At 39.5% G+C, this 15,555-nt stretch overlaps 1 protein-coding gene across 1 annotated transcript in view; it reads right to left on the bottom strand.

Moving 5' to 3' along the window:
• TENT4B (terminal nucleotidyltransferase 4B) overlaps positions 1-15,555 on the bottom strand; it is a 75,397-nt gene that overhangs the window by 2,870 nt on the left and 56,972 nt on the right. The window contains 10 exon segments of the mRNA XM_055332197.1: positions 1,006-1,170; positions 3,028-3,074; positions 3,317-3,420; positions 3,521-3,647; positions 5,047-5,260; positions 5,883-6,011; positions 8,389-8,496; positions 11,046-11,166; positions 12,644-12,690; positions 14,407-14,530. Of these exon segments, the coding sequence (XP_055188172.1) occupies positions 1,006-1,170; positions 3,028-3,074; positions 3,317-3,420; positions 3,521-3,647; positions 5,047-5,260; positions 5,883-6,011; positions 8,389-8,496; positions 11,046-11,166; positions 12,644-12,690; positions 14,407-14,530 (1,186 nt within the window).

Below are 15,555 nucleotides of genomic sequence, written 5' to 3'. Positions count from 1 at the left end.
CAGAAAACAATGCTCCAGGGATTCACCCTCTTGAGCTCTAAAACTTTTCCATTCTTTTTTAATGGAAATATTGGAATACTACCTTGACTTCTTAACAGAGGACATGGAATGTAAAACTTTTTTTAAGGAACCTATGCACCAGTGTACCACATAATAAATGGCATTACTGGAAGAAGTGCCTAAACCCACAGGTGCGCTGCCAGGTCAGGGGTCATCACGACTCGCTGTTCCTTCTCCTTCTCTGTCCCTTTCATTGTCATTTCTAAATGGATCTGTGTGTGGTGCACCTGACGAAAGCTGTATAGGTAAAGTGGATTCTGCGAGTCAAGTCAGACACGAGGGGACCAACAACATTAAGAGACCATCTCTACTGCCAAGAGGCCTTCTCCGGGGTCTGAAAGTCAGAGCCCAGTACGAAATGGCTTCTTTCCTCGTTTTGATTCATTATTCATGATTAAGAAAATTTTAGGCAACCATAAAACTGAAAACAGAGTATTCTCTGTGGCCTTTTCAAGTCAAAGCTGATACAAATTGGCTGACCACGGTGGACCACTCACTTCCTGATCATTTCAATACAAGCAACTGGGTACTGAACATTAAAACATAAATAAGGATCTGTTACTTGCAGATACATACAATGTTGCCATGAGGTCATGCACCAAGCTTCATGTGAGCTTAATTCAAAGACAACTGAATCTTTTTATAACTCAATGAGATTTTTTAAAATGCTGAATCTGCAATCAGGTGGGTTTGGCTGGGATACCTGATAAGGACCAGTCATTAAATTCCCACAAAGGTTTAGGTTACAATGGTGTCTCATAACAATCTCCAGGACATCCTGTTACTAGAATCACTGTGCTTTGGAACCTCTCAGAAAAAAACAGGTTTGTTCTTTAAACCCAGAGTTTTCTTCAAACCCATGTATACATACATATTCATGTGTAAGAAATTGTAAATATTTTGATATTTTGTATTGAATACTATCAAAACACACATTCCACACACCTGAGATTTGTTGGTGCTGTTGGAGGTGTTACTGGTTTGGGTGCTCTGCATTTTCCCAACTGCCTGAGAGGACTCCAAGGACACATCTTGTGACCCTACTCGGTTCCCAGTGGACGGACGGCAAAGCAGCTGTTTCGGGGTTTTGCATGGTGTCGCATCGGAATCCTAACACAAGTTACATGAGTTATAATGTCACATATTAATAATTTAGAAATTCAGTATCAAGAGGGAAAACAACTTCACCTAAGTACTCTCTGGACTAAATTTAAACATCTGGGAGTTAAAGGAAGCACCCCAAGGAATTTATAAAATTAACTGCTTAAGCTTTCCTTCACAAATTTTCCTCCAAACATTTCAAAGCCATAGGTCTCTGTTCGTTGTTACATCTATTGCCCATGCCCGGACCTTGTTCATTGGCCTTGTCGGGGCTCATGGAGGTCCAAGTTTATCTGCACATCTATTTACAGGAAATGAACCATGGTACAGTGGAAGAGCATGGCAAAGACCCTTGGTCCCTGACTCAATCAAAACCGAAAGGATTGGCTCAAAGGGCTCAATTTCTCCAAGTCTGTGATAACTAATCAGTGAGCCCTCCAACCAGATACCCCACATGGTTAAGGAGTTCCTGGAGACAATGAGTCGAGCCCCACCTGTTTCTGAGCTACCAGGGCCATGACTGGGCTACATCTCCCTTCAGGTCTACCCTTCACTGTTACACTCTACCCAGCATCTCAGAGGTACAAGCTCTTAGGCCCTTCCAGCTCCCTCTTGAGGCTATCACTATTCCTGCCCCGCTATGTCTGTGACATCTAGCTCAGTTATGTCCTCTACCATAGCTCTGCTCTAGGAATCAAAAAGGCATACAGGTAGATTGTGCCAAATGAGGACTCCATTATGACACATGGTCATCAACAACAACATAAAATTATTTCCCTTCCATAGATTACTCTTTATGTCATACACTTAATAAAGTCAAAATTCAAATAACGGGTAAGCCTATGTTATTTCTCAATTAAGTAAACTCAAAATCAACCCTGATACGGAAAAATAACTGCAGGTATACCTTACACTAAAAATTCAATCAGGGCTAGGGTCAGACAGACAGCAAAAGCAAGGCTGCCAGGGGCCTTGGGGAATGAGGACTTGTTAAGGGCTGCTAACAGGTTTCTTTCTGGAGTCCTGGGACTCAGACAGTGATGATGGCTGCGTAACAACGTGAAGACACTGAAAACCACTTAACTGCACATTCTAAAATAGTGAACTTTATGATATGTGAATTATATCTCAATCTTTAAAACTTCAATCAAGAAGCTCAAAAACATTATTGAGTGGAAGAAACCTTATGCAAAAGAGTACATACTAATAATAAGTCCACTTATGTGAAATTCTGGAACAGGCAAAACTAACCTGTAGGCATCAGAAAATCGTAACAGTGGTTACCTCTGGGGTAGAATTTGGGACTGACAGGAAAGCATCATGAAGGACTTCTCTGGGATGAAGGTAACAGTCTATATCTTGTTATAGTTGGGGTTACACACATGCATACAGTTGTTAAAATTTAGTGATGCATCACTAAGATTTCCTTGTATTTCAATTTTATATCAAAAGGAAAAACTAAATACTGAACCCTGGTTAATGAACCCTGCTTAATGAGGAGCACATTGCAATACTTTGGAGGAAGTGCACTGATGCCTGTAATTTACTTTGAAATGTTTCAAAGAATAAGATGAATTACGGACAAAGGGATGGGTGAATGGCTAGCTATAGGATAAGCAAGCAACAGGTTAATGGTAAAATCTGATGGTGATATATATATATATATCTGATAAAATTCTTTCATTTTTGTTGTATGCTTGAAAATTTTAACCCAGTGTTAGGGACATGTACAATCAGTGCAGTCACTAAAATTTCCCAGTAACAAATGAGAAAAAGAGTTAGGCCTAGCCCCTCTATACACAGTTACCCCCCCCCAAGAGAACTCCTCAGGGTGTAGGTTCAGAAAAGCCATGTCCTCATACTTACGACATCACTAGAGCTGGACTGTGTGGCAGAAGAGGAAGACACTGGACCTGATGAAGAGTTTGAAGAGTGTTTACTAAGAGATTCCGAAGTTTTACTTCTACATTTTCCAAGGGCTTCATTTTCTTCAGATAGATTATTATTACATTTATCTAACTGCTGAGTATCTACTATCAAGGTAACACCATTTCCTGAAAGAGTGGCAAAAGATTGGAAAACGTTTCTTCCCATTAAACGCACACAACACAGAAAAGCCACTGATGCTCAGTCGATCGATCAAGGAGAGACTTACCATTGCACGAGGGCTCGGGCCCACTCTGCAAGCCCCACTGCTTTGATATCCAATCCCTGTACGTGGCAACTTCGTCCGTTACTCTAATTATTCTGCCTAATATGCTGCATGCATTTAAAGAAAAGAGAGGGGGGTATGTTAATTCGGAGACAAGAAGCCACACGCAATTCTGACCCAACAGGCTGATGTAAGTGAAGCCTTTACCTCTCCGTTTCGTTGTTGGGATAATACTTGGCTATTGGTGATACAGCATGACTCAACACAACATAGGCATAATCAAAGGCCTGTTTCACCTGCATGGCCCCATATGAACTCCTTCCAACATCATTACCTTTAAAAGAAACACATACGGATGAGAGTAGGCATGACCACTGCTTAATGAGAACTAAATGCTCATGGGCCCTCTTCTGGAAGAGCAAGGGCAATTACTTTCCTGCTACAGTTGCACAGAGAGTCTGGGCAGGCAGTCATCCCCACGACTCCCCAGGCTCTGAACGTGTGTACCATGCAGTAAGTACGTCATAGCATATAAATTGTCTAAATGAATCTTGGCCCTACAGGGACTATCCCACACACAGTCACGCAAACAAAGGGAGTTAACTGCCTGCCCAGTCTCCTACGAGTAAAACCAAAAAAAAATGAGACATCCCTATCTTTTGTTTCTATTAGCTACCTGAACAGAAAATTTCTGGCATGAAATTATGAGCTCCTGAAGAGCAAGGACCATCTTGGTGAAAATCCTTGTGCCCTTTATGTAGAGAAGCCACTCGATAAACATTTCCACAATGAATAAACATGCAGAACTATCAATGTTTGTAATATGGCACAATAAGCCTGCAAAGAGCCCTAGACAACTACTCTCTCTCATAACTCCCTTTCCTTATCCATTTTCAAAGTTAACAGTTAAGCAAATGACTCAAAGCATCTCCCTTCAAGTCTGATAACATAGAATTTAAATATTTTACAATTACAGCAAGAAACAATATTGCTCAGGGAAACTAAAGTACAAGCAAACAAACATAACCCCCTAAAAGCAAGGAAGGGCCCTGCTGTTCCCTTTACCGCCAATGGGAAGCTGGGGAAAGGCATAGGGAGACATAAAATTAAAAGAGGAAAGAAGGGGGCCCAAAAAGAAAATAAATGGTCTCTCTGAACCCTTTCACTCATCCTTTCTGAGCTGGCTTATTACCATGCTCACTGTCTTGGAGGACTTCAGAAACCTCACTGAAACCCTGGTTGACAACTGGCTGGACTCAGGGGGCAACGAGGACACAAGAAAACACAATGACCTTCAAACGGGAGACAGGCCCAAATCCATCCAACAGCTAACACCTTTGCTCCTTTGCCTCTTGGGGTCAAATGGACTCTACTCCCAACTCCCCAGGAGTATGCGGCATGTTTTTCTGGCATGTGTGTGCTTTCATATGTTTTCTTACAAAATATTTTGATGAAAAAGAATAAGTACAATTAGAAGTTTCATTCTTCATCTAAAGAAAGAGGTGGTTTTTTGTTTTTTTTTTTTGTTGTTTGTTTGTTTTTAAGATTTATGTACTTATTTAAGTAATCTCTACCTCCAACCTCGGGCCCGAACTCACAACCCCGAGTATCAAGAGTCACACGCTCCAACGAATGAGCCAGCCAAGTGTCCCTCCTCTAAAGAGAGTTTGTAAAAGGACTATACTGACAGTGCCCTTTCTTTGAATGCCCACAAATTTACCTAATTTCAATACCTGGTTGTAAAGGATCTTCAATATAAAGCATCGATGGCCTGTAGCCATCGAGCATATTTTTCTGTACTTCATCTTTGGCCACATATGAACCACCATCCTTTATCCGGATGCCAGTCTTTAAATAATTGAAGTGTCGTCCATATAATTCAAAAAATTCTATTAAGAGAACACCATAGTTTGTATTGGGGATGCAAGCATCTTCCCTGGGATGTAACTAAAACCAGGAAAAAAAAAAAAGAAATTATATTGGATTTTCTCTAAATTATCAAGGTGGGGATAATAAGTGACATCCTAACTTCTATAAAAACAGTACTATTATGATTTTGATTAAGATGCCCCAGGAAGCTGACACAGCTGATGAGGTCCAACACACCAGGGAAGTCATTCTGATGAGCAGAGTCAGGCAGCTGGCAACACCGTGCTTCATAAACACATTCAACACAATATTAAGACTTCAAACTCATTCTACCCAGATAGCAGACTTCAATTCCAGCTGAACTTCCAGGATTAGTTGCTTAAAAGATATTCTTATTTTTGGCATTTATACTACTATTTATACTTATGAAAATCATGTCATACCTATGGATGTCAAAATTTGAGTGAAAATTCTCAAAACTACTAGAACGTATGAGATTAAAAATATTCTTTCCTGGGATTTAAAAATACTTATTTGTTAAATTATAAACAGGTACTCAGCTTAAAGAGAAAAGTCATAAGTAAATAAAGGAAGTATTCCAATTAGAGCTTGACTTAAATTTTTTCCAAAATGATTCTGAATTGATTTTTAAAAATTTTATTTTAGTGTACACTAAACAAGGTATAATCAAACAACTTACCTGAAGGAAACTGACTGCCATTAAAAAGAGACTATAAGAACCAATTCCACCTGTAAATACTTCATTAAGGTCCCTCTGTAATAAGAATTGCTTCAATACTAAAACCAAGTATGGTAATACAGGATATTTCTGAAAAAAGAAAATTATATTTTCAGTGAATTCCTATTTCAGTAATTGTGCTAATAAGCATTAACAGGAGCATAAGCTGGTCCTAACATTACAAACTTTAGTGGAGATATCCAATACATTTAACTTTCTATTTTAAGAGCAAGATAGAAAAAAAAAAGTATAAGTTATCAGTAATTAAAGATTTTCTCCTCACATCTAAAAATCTACAACATGAAGACATAAATCATGGCATCCTAGCACTCACCATGGGAGAGAAACACCAGCGATATATTTTTGATGACACTTCTTTATGGCCATTACCATATGCTATTCACTTGTAAACAGGTAACAGAGTACAGGACAAATTCTCAACCCGTAAAGCACTAAATCAGTGGGATTTTAAGGAATCCTTTTTCTAAGGTGGCACTCCACCAAGTAGATCAGGGTCCTTCAGATGACTGTGCACAGTCCAGGAACTTTCCTGCCTGCTGTCTTCCCTGTGGGCAGGTGACCACACACAGACTCACCTTCCACGATTTACAGAGATAGGTGAGAACACCCAAGCTGGCAAACATGGGCCAGTGTGAGTCCATCTTTCATTCATGCATGTACTCATTAAGTATTCTCCACAAGCCAGGCCCTAGGCTAAGGATGCTGAGGGAACACAGCAGACCCAACATCTAGAAAGAAGTCTTAATAGTCATTACCTAGGAATGGGAGAATTACTAGTAATTTCTAGTTTGTTCTTGACATCTAGAATGAACACATTCTGTTTCTATAAGAAAGTAAAAAGTCTATACTTTTGCAAATCATGTCAAAGCAAGCAAGCCTGAGGAATAACAAATCTATGGAGAAATAATCATTTTTAAACATTATGGCTGAAGCCATAAACAGATGGTCTCTTTAAAGAACAATTAGGTAAATTTCCAAAAGAATCTGATCTGTATTATACTCTTTGACCCTGAAACTCCACTTCCAGAATCTTCCAACAATTTTACAAGCATAAAGAAAGATGCACATATAGAAGGATGTTCTTTTAAGCACTTTCTGTAATAGTAAAAAACCCTAGAAACATCACCAGGGGAGAGCTACACAAAGCATGGTATCTTCTGAGAAAGGACTATTATGTCATCAATGAAAAGAATGAAGGAAACCTGTCTGTGCTGATATGAAAACCTCCATAAATAAATAAATAAATAAATAAATAAATGAATGAATGAATGAATGAATGAATGAAAACCTCCAAAAAGTATGAGACGATGTGTATATAGCATGCTATTCTGTTTGTTAAAAATTTCAAGGGGATAAACAAGCCAAAAAGAAAGGTTGGTGATGGCAAGTCCCATGAAACTGATCTAAGCATAAGGTATTTTTTGTTTTCCTTTGATATGAATAAACTATCATGCATATCGTTCTCAATTTTAAAAAGATTTCTTTTCTGGGAGAAAAAAATTTACACATACTCAACACCTCCAAAAGAGTAGGATAATGGATAATCTCTTTCTCTGTTTTCCTATACTCTGCACATTTCTAGGAGAATCTAATGTTTACTACATGATAAAGTAGCTCAATTTTTTTCTTACAAAGAAAAGAAAAAGGTGGGATCCCTGGGTGGCGCAGCGGTTTAGCGCCTGCCTTTGGCCCAGGGCGCCATCCTGGAGACCGGGATCGAATCCCACATCGGGCTCCCGGTGCATGGAGCCTGCTTCTCCCTCTGCCTGTGTCTCTGCCCCCCTCTCTCTCTCTCTCTCTCTCTCTCTCTCATAAATAAATAAATTAAAAATTAAAAAAAAAAAAAGAAAAAGGTGAATCTGTAGAGTTGATAAAGAAAAGTATTGTTCTGAATGGACAGAAAAGATATTCTACATGAGCCAAAGCAGTTAACAGTGTTCAGCTTAAGGCGAAAAAGGCTGACATGTCTAAGCATGTAAATGTTCTGAAGATGCTGAAAAATTCTTCCCTGTCTTGGAAGAACACCTAACAAAGGAAAATAGATACTAAATCACCTCATGACAAAGTAGGGAAATCTGCAGGAACTACCTTACAAGTGACTGGGGGGCCTTGGGAAAGTTTTTAACCTAAACTCTTAAGAGATTAAAAGCAGACAAGAATGATTACTCAGCATTTCAGCCCTTATCTCCCATAAAAGGAATGATCTAGAGCAAAGAAGTTCTTCAAAAGCTTTCCGAACCCTGGACTTGAGGTCACATTATAAATTACTGATTATTACAAGCAGATTCAAGGAAAGGCAGGCCACTGGACAGAAAAGAAGCACTTGTCGGCAAAAAATCCGTAAAAATAGTTTAGCAAAGTGAATCAGAACACGATCACAACAGAATCTCAAAACAAAACTCCATTTCTAACAGTCTCACTGAATAAACACTATGAATTCTCTGACCTTGGTAAAATCTTTGATGAGGTCAGCTGCTCTCACGCCATTCTGTACATTAAAGCTGATATCAACTTTCACTTCAGTAAAAGAATCTGTTAATTTAATAATAGGTACCTAGAAAGAGAAGAAAGACAAAATTAAAATACTTGAACCAAATTAAACAATACAATCAGGGGATAGAAAGGTTACTTGACTTGAGGCCTCGACCTCCTCCTGAGGACATAAAAACTCTAGAGTGTCCTCAATACTACATACCATAGTCACTTGGCCTTTTAGATACTTTATGTATTTAGCATTGAACTTCATACAGTGTATTTTTTTTATTTCTATTGGCTGAGAGTTTTTAAATCAGGAACAAAAGCCTCTCTCAATATTTTGTAGTTTGGAGAACAGTTTCCAACTCAGTGTAACATCAAGAATTACGAATGTCAGGCCTTTCAGCAAACTGTTCCTAATTAGAAAGCTGCTAGATTAGGTCAAACACAAAAATTCACCGGTATTTATTGGTCAGTTTTGCAAACAGCCCATAAAACAACCTAGAGAAGACATAAGAATTATTCTCAAAAAAATGACTGAATGATTTATATGAGATATTAGAAATTCTTAAAAAAAAAGGCAAACTATAAGATATTCTTAACTCTAGGAAACAAAATAACGGTTGCTGAAGGAGAGGTAGGGGGATGGGATAACTGGGTGATGGGCATTAAGGAGGGCATGTGATATAACACCGGGTGTTGTATGCAACTGATGAATCATTAAATTCTACCCCTGAAACGAATAACATAAAACTAATATTATAGTATATGTTAACTAAATTGAATTTATTATTTTTTTTTAAAGATTTATTTATTTATTCATTCAGAGAGAGAGAGAGAAAGAGAGGCAGAGAGAGAGGCGGGCCCCATGCAGGGAGCCCGATGTGGGACTCGATCCTGGGTCTCCAGGATCACGCCCTGAGCTGTAGGCGGTGCTAAACCGCTGTGCCACCAGGGCTGCCCACTAAATTGAATTTAAATTGGAAAAAAAAAAAAAAGGCTCTGAGGCACCTGGCTCAGTCAGAAAAGCATGTGACTCTTGATCTCAGGATTGTGAGTTTGAGCCTGGTTATAAAGATTACTTAAATTAAAAAAAATTTTTAAAGGCTCTATTCTATTTGCACCATGTATTAGAAAACTCAGGCCAGCAAACACTATGTGCAGAACTGGTTTTTCAAATTAATAGCTTTTTATAAGAAACTGTATGAGTTGTTTTGTTCTAAGAAAACCTAACATCAAAATTCCAAACCTTTTTTTTAAAATATTTTACTTAGTATTTGAGAGGAAGCAAGCAAGAGACAGAGAGAAAGAATGTCAGCATAGGGAGAGGCAGAGGAAGAGGGAGAAGCAGACTCTCCACTGAGCAGAGAGCCGGATGCAGGGCTCAATCCCAGGACCCCAGGATCATGACCTGAGCCCAAGGCAGACACTTCACCTGAGTCACCCCCAGGAACCCCCAAAACTCCAAACTTATAAAATAGATAAATTCATTTCTATAATGAGCATCCGTGAAGGTTCTTTAATGGCCATTCTAGATAGAATTAAAATATCAAGTTATTTGATCTACAAAATTTCAATTTACAGTTGACCCTTGAACAACACAAGTTAAAACTATGTGGCTCCACTTTTACACAATTTTACACAATGCTGTAAGTGCATTTTCCTTATGATTTTCTTAACATTTTCTTTCCTCTAGCTTACTTTATAAGAATATAGTATATAATACTTATAAATACAAAATATGTGCTAATTGTTTATGTTATCAGTAATCCTTCCAGTCAACAGAAGGCTCCTAGTAATCTCTAGGGTGTCCCAATTTACAGGTGGATTTTCAACTGTGTAGCAGGACCCCCATGTTGTTCAGGAGTCAACAGTACATACAGCTTCTCAAGGACGTAAAGATAGAAGAGCAACATCTTCTGTTAACTATAAACTGTTTATTTTTTTAAAACTGTTTAATAGATAGCCATATTTCTATTTATTCTTAATATATTTTTAAAGATTTTATTTATCTGACAGAGAGAGAGAAAGAGAAAGAGAGAGAGCATGGGCAGGGTGAAGGGCAGAGGAAGAGGGAGAAGCAGACTCCCCGCTGAGCAGGGACCTCCATGTGGGGCTGATCCCAGGACCCTGGGATCATGACCTGAGCTGGAAGCACACAGCCAACTGAGCCATCCAAGTGCCTCTAAACTTTTTTATATTTAAAAACTCTACAGTGAGTATTATGCATGATAAAATTGAGTATTTTTTATTTATTTATTTATTCATGAGCAACAGAGAGAAAGAGAGAGAGAGAGAGGCAGAGACACAGGAAGAGGGAGAAGCAGGCTCCCTGCAAGGAGCCCAACGTGGGACTCGCTCCCGAGTCTCCAGGATCACGCCCTGAGCCAAAGGCAGACACTAAACCACTGAGCCACCCAGGAATCCCCGAGTATTATTTTTTAAAGAACTATGTAACCACAAGTTCCTTTGTTTCACAGACCAAATTTACATATGAGGACTGTGATCACTAATGGAAGGAAAGAATCTTTTAGTGAGAAGCCAACTATGCTCACCAAAATTAAATTTGAATTTTTAACTTTCATGCATAAGTAACTGGAGATGTGATGAAATGTTGGAAGAACTTACTGTTGCTTTGTCTAGAACTTTCACCGAATCCTCATCTGCAACTTTGTGTTTCCGCAGGGCTTCTTCCAGGGTCCAGAGGGGAAGGTTCTCCCACTTCCCAAATACCACAAGATCAATGTCACTGAACACAGAACACAAACACACAAGTTGTTTGAAGAAGAAACTGTACTTGTATCCACTTACATTTGGGCTTCCAGACTTCAAAGTAGTGCACTTAAAACCCACTGGTCACACTACCTAGTGAAGACCCAACATGTCTTTAGAGGGGAAGTGGAGGCTGGTGACTTTTAACAACCATCTCCTCCTAGTCATTTCACGAAGTCAGGCCTCAGGAAACAAGGTGATTTTGAAAGAAGTAAACCCTCAAAAAACAACACTGAACATTTCTTGTTCATAAAAGTTTCTGGAACTCAAACACTTAAGATGTGCCTATATGGATGAGATTCACTGATTAACTCTGATTTAAATAATTAACTGTAAAAAGTAAGTTGCAAACAATGCAGGTAGGATGCCACCACTTGGGTGAAAAGGGGAGAAGACACACACACATTTCCTTTCATATGTATAGAATGTTCCTGCAAGGATGTACGAGAAACTGGGACCAGTGCCTCCTCCAAGGAGCAGGGGACACAGGTGGGGTCTGCACTTTTCACTATAATTATTGTCATACCCTTTCCATTTGAACTATGTGAAAGTACTACATATTCAGAAAATTCAATTAAATTTTTTTAGAGTGACTCAGGGTTTTGTTGAAACTCAGAATCTAAATAAGGAAAAACATTCATGAACTCACAGTTGGATACTTTACGGCTTTTATAGGCCTATGATAGCAATGGGCAGAACAGAAATTGCTAGGTTCTCTCCACATCAACACATTTTAAGTTTGGGTAAAGTAGATCAAATCAAGCTCAAATAAAAAACATGATGGATGCCTATAGTTAAAATCATACTGTACTGTGCAGTCAAAACTTTGTTAGAAGGGTAAATCTCACAGTAAGTTTCTTAACCACAATAAAAGCAAAAACAAACACATGCTGAAATTTCAGTTTATAGAAAACAAGTATTCACCCCTTGGGCAAGTCTCATCATCCCTCAAAAGGCCTGCCCTGCCCCAGGCGGTGGGTCATGACTGCCCTCATTTAAGAAGATTAAAACTAGTAAGAGGTCTTCCTCAGAGAAGTCTACACCCTGAAGCTTGGGGTCAGGATGCTGAAACAACTGCTAATAGTATGAGTTCTTAAAAAGAAACGACAGCCCTGGCATTCCAGAGTATACACAGCTCTACAATATAGCCAGGTGTTCTGCCATAATATGACATCAACATCCGCATTAGTGGGTTAAGTTATGGAGATGAATAGTTCTCTGCAGGCAAGTAGTCAATTGCTGAAATTGTTATCTGAGTCCATTGCTACATCTCTCCCAGATGATACAGGTGTCAGTTTGAGAGGATCATCTGAAGTGATGTTCCACCCTCAAGGTAATTCAAATATAAAGTGAATTTTCATTTCATAAATTTATTTTGTTTCTACTCTTCCACCTTCAATAGTCAAAATCTAGAAAAAGGCACAACCCCCTGAAAGCTTCATAAATGTACTAACCTAGTAGGCAAATACAGGCCAGTTTTAAAACTTCCAAATATCTGGACCTGAAATACAAAAAATCATTACAACATTAAAGTATCTATCAGATGAAAAGCCACCATGCTATAGATAAATATCAGGGTTTTGCTACCCTCTGTTGGTAGTTTTTAGTACTACAAGAGCGTTTTTTTTTTTTTTTATAATACCATTTTCCTGAAGCAGAGATGGGATGCTGGCTCTCATATGCAGACAGTAGGAATATAGTTTAAACTTACCAGGTTAAAATATCAAATGCACAGATTGAAATAGAAAACTTTCAAAAGTAATATTTAGCCACTCATGTTCCTTATAAGCTAGAGATGTGTTCAACAAAGGCTTAATTTTGGTTCCCTGAGCAGGAATTTTTTCATGGGTCCCTGAGTTAGGGTCAGACTACTCCAGCAGCAGACCAGCTCCACAAAACCAGCATCCTAACATCGTGGTGAGGCATAAAAACAGACCCATCCTATCTCAGCCAGTGAGCAAGCACAGTGGAAGACTTGAGGTAGGTGAGGAACTGAAGTAAAAACTAGCGAATGACCAAAATGCTCGGCCTCGGAAGTGAGATGGACCCAGGAACAGAATCGCAGCTACATGTCTCTCTTCTGGGAACAAAAATATGGATAAAACCTCCCACCTCCAAAGGAGGATGATTAATTTAAATCAGAGTTTCTCAACCCCAGCATGACCGACATTCACAGCAGACAGCTGTCTGCCAGGGGCTGTCCTGTGCATTGTAGGATGTTTAGGAACATCCTTGGCCTCTACCCACTATAAGCCAAGAGCACCTTACCAGTTAACAATAATCAAAAATGTCTCCGACATTGCCAAGGGACCCCTGGGTGGCAAACTCCCCTGCCACTGAAAGCCATGGATTTGGATCACACAGGAGAATCAATGTCACCACACAACTGCTCAATAAAATAGCAGTCCTCCACCCTCGCTCCCAACATTTCCCCTATAGTATCTTATTGGAAGCCTTTCTGTTTTGCCAACTGGACAAAAGGAACTTCCCCGGCTCCCTCATCACCATCCTACAACAAAGTCTCAAGAAAAGCCATTAACACAGAGTAATGGATTCTAACTTCTTTGAATTGCAGAACAGACTCTCATTTAAAAAAAATAAAAAATAAATAAAAGCCCAAAAAAGTATTCACTTAGTTTCAACAATAGGAACCACAAATAAGCAAAGAGGAATTCTCAGGCCAAGGTTCTGTTCACTGGGTAGGACTGCACAGGGAGACAAGGAAGAGCCAGAAAGGAGGAAACAGCAACGTTAAGAAAGGAAAACAGACTTAGGCCTGCGTTAGCCTAAGAAACTGAACTTCTAATGACACAAGAAATGCCTACTTGACATTTTCATTCAGCTATAAAGAATGACATAACATTTACACTGGCAGGGTGAAACAAAACAGTTATGGGATTTTCATACATCAGATCCATAACATACTACTCTAAGAAAGCCTGGTCTATCTTCTCTGTCAACTAATGATTCCTAAATATAGTTACCTCTAGTATTGCTATTCAGCACTGCAAAGAAATAGTTTTAACTAAGTCATCCAATTCATCACAAAAAATTAGGATGCTCCAGATTCTAAAGGCTAGAAAAAACTGTTTAAAATTCAACTGGACCCTGAGTGTTCAGATGCAGAGAGACCTGTGTGTGAGGACTCCTGAGATACTCTCCATCCTGTGGTCAGGCACGTTACCCTCAGCAGCCTACCACCCATACAGGTACTCACGTCAGCGCTGGGCCAGAGCTCCTTAATCACACTCTCGATCCTGTTCACCACTTCCATCCGCATCTTCTCCTCCTCCGGTCTTGGAGACATATATTCATAAAAATCACTGATTTCTTCATGCAGACTGAAGGAAAAAAAAAAAAAGGCAGAAAAGTTAATACAGGCAAGGCCAGTCTAATGAGAAATCACTATCTTAAATAACCTTATCTAATTAAGTCTTTTAACTTCACTGAAGACTTTATGTTCCTGGATTTCTACCTTAATTTTAATGTTACAACTGACGCTAGGCTAAAATGGGAATATACAGAATTTAATAACTTAAAAAATGTCAAAACAGGTAAATAAGAAATTCCAAGCAGTCTTAATGGAGGTGGACTAGCAGCTCTCATGGCAGGTCAGCCTGTACAGAACACTTGCCGGGTGGACATGTGCTGCTGACTTTTTAATTCTTGAATTTTAAGACATTAGGCTGGGCCTCTGCCTCTGCCTTTACACTTCCAATCCAGTAGATACAAACACAGAAAGATAGAGTCCAGATGACATAGGTGAGCTTCCTGGCCACAGAGACCTCTCTTATACCCTCTATACTCCACTCCTCAGGCACAAAACAGCATGTCTTTTGTAATATTTGCTTAGTGAATTGAGCGTCAGATGAACGAGTGGGAGAGCCAGTAACCATCAGCAAAGACCTGAAAAGAATGGCTGGCAGACAAGGCTCCAGGAAAGAGCTAAAGACTTTGAGACTAGGAGGAACAAGGGTGACCCAGGAAGCACTAAGCCGATGACACAGGCTGCGGCCCATAGAGGAGGGAGAGAAGTAGCCAAGGAAAGCAGGCACCTGCCCACAGCGGGCTCCGAATGAGGAGCTGAGAAGTTTAGACTTTCCTAGGAGAACGAGGAGCTAATTTAATGTTTTTGAGATGCACCAGGGATGCCTGACTTCAAAAATGCAGCATCTGAAGAAGCTTCGTCTGGCAACTGTGCCAACAATGGACTGGCAGGGAGACAAGATGGATACAGGCAGAGAAGTCCATAAATCACTGCAACTGCAGAAGGGCTGGGTGAAGGCCTGGGGATGGTGCAGGAAAGGAATGGGCTCCACAAACACTGCGCACACACATACACACACACATACACACACAATGGCTG

The sequence above is a fragment of the Nyctereutes procyonoides genome, unplaced genomic scaffold (genome assembly GCF_905146905.1).
Source record: "Nyctereutes procyonoides isolate TBG_1078 unplaced genomic scaffold, NYPRO_anot_genome, whole genome shotgun sequence".
NCBI lineage: Eukaryota > Metazoa > Chordata > Mammalia > Carnivora > Canidae > Nyctereutes > Nyctereutes procyonoides.
This window is presented reverse-complemented; position numbering and strand designations above follow the sequence as displayed.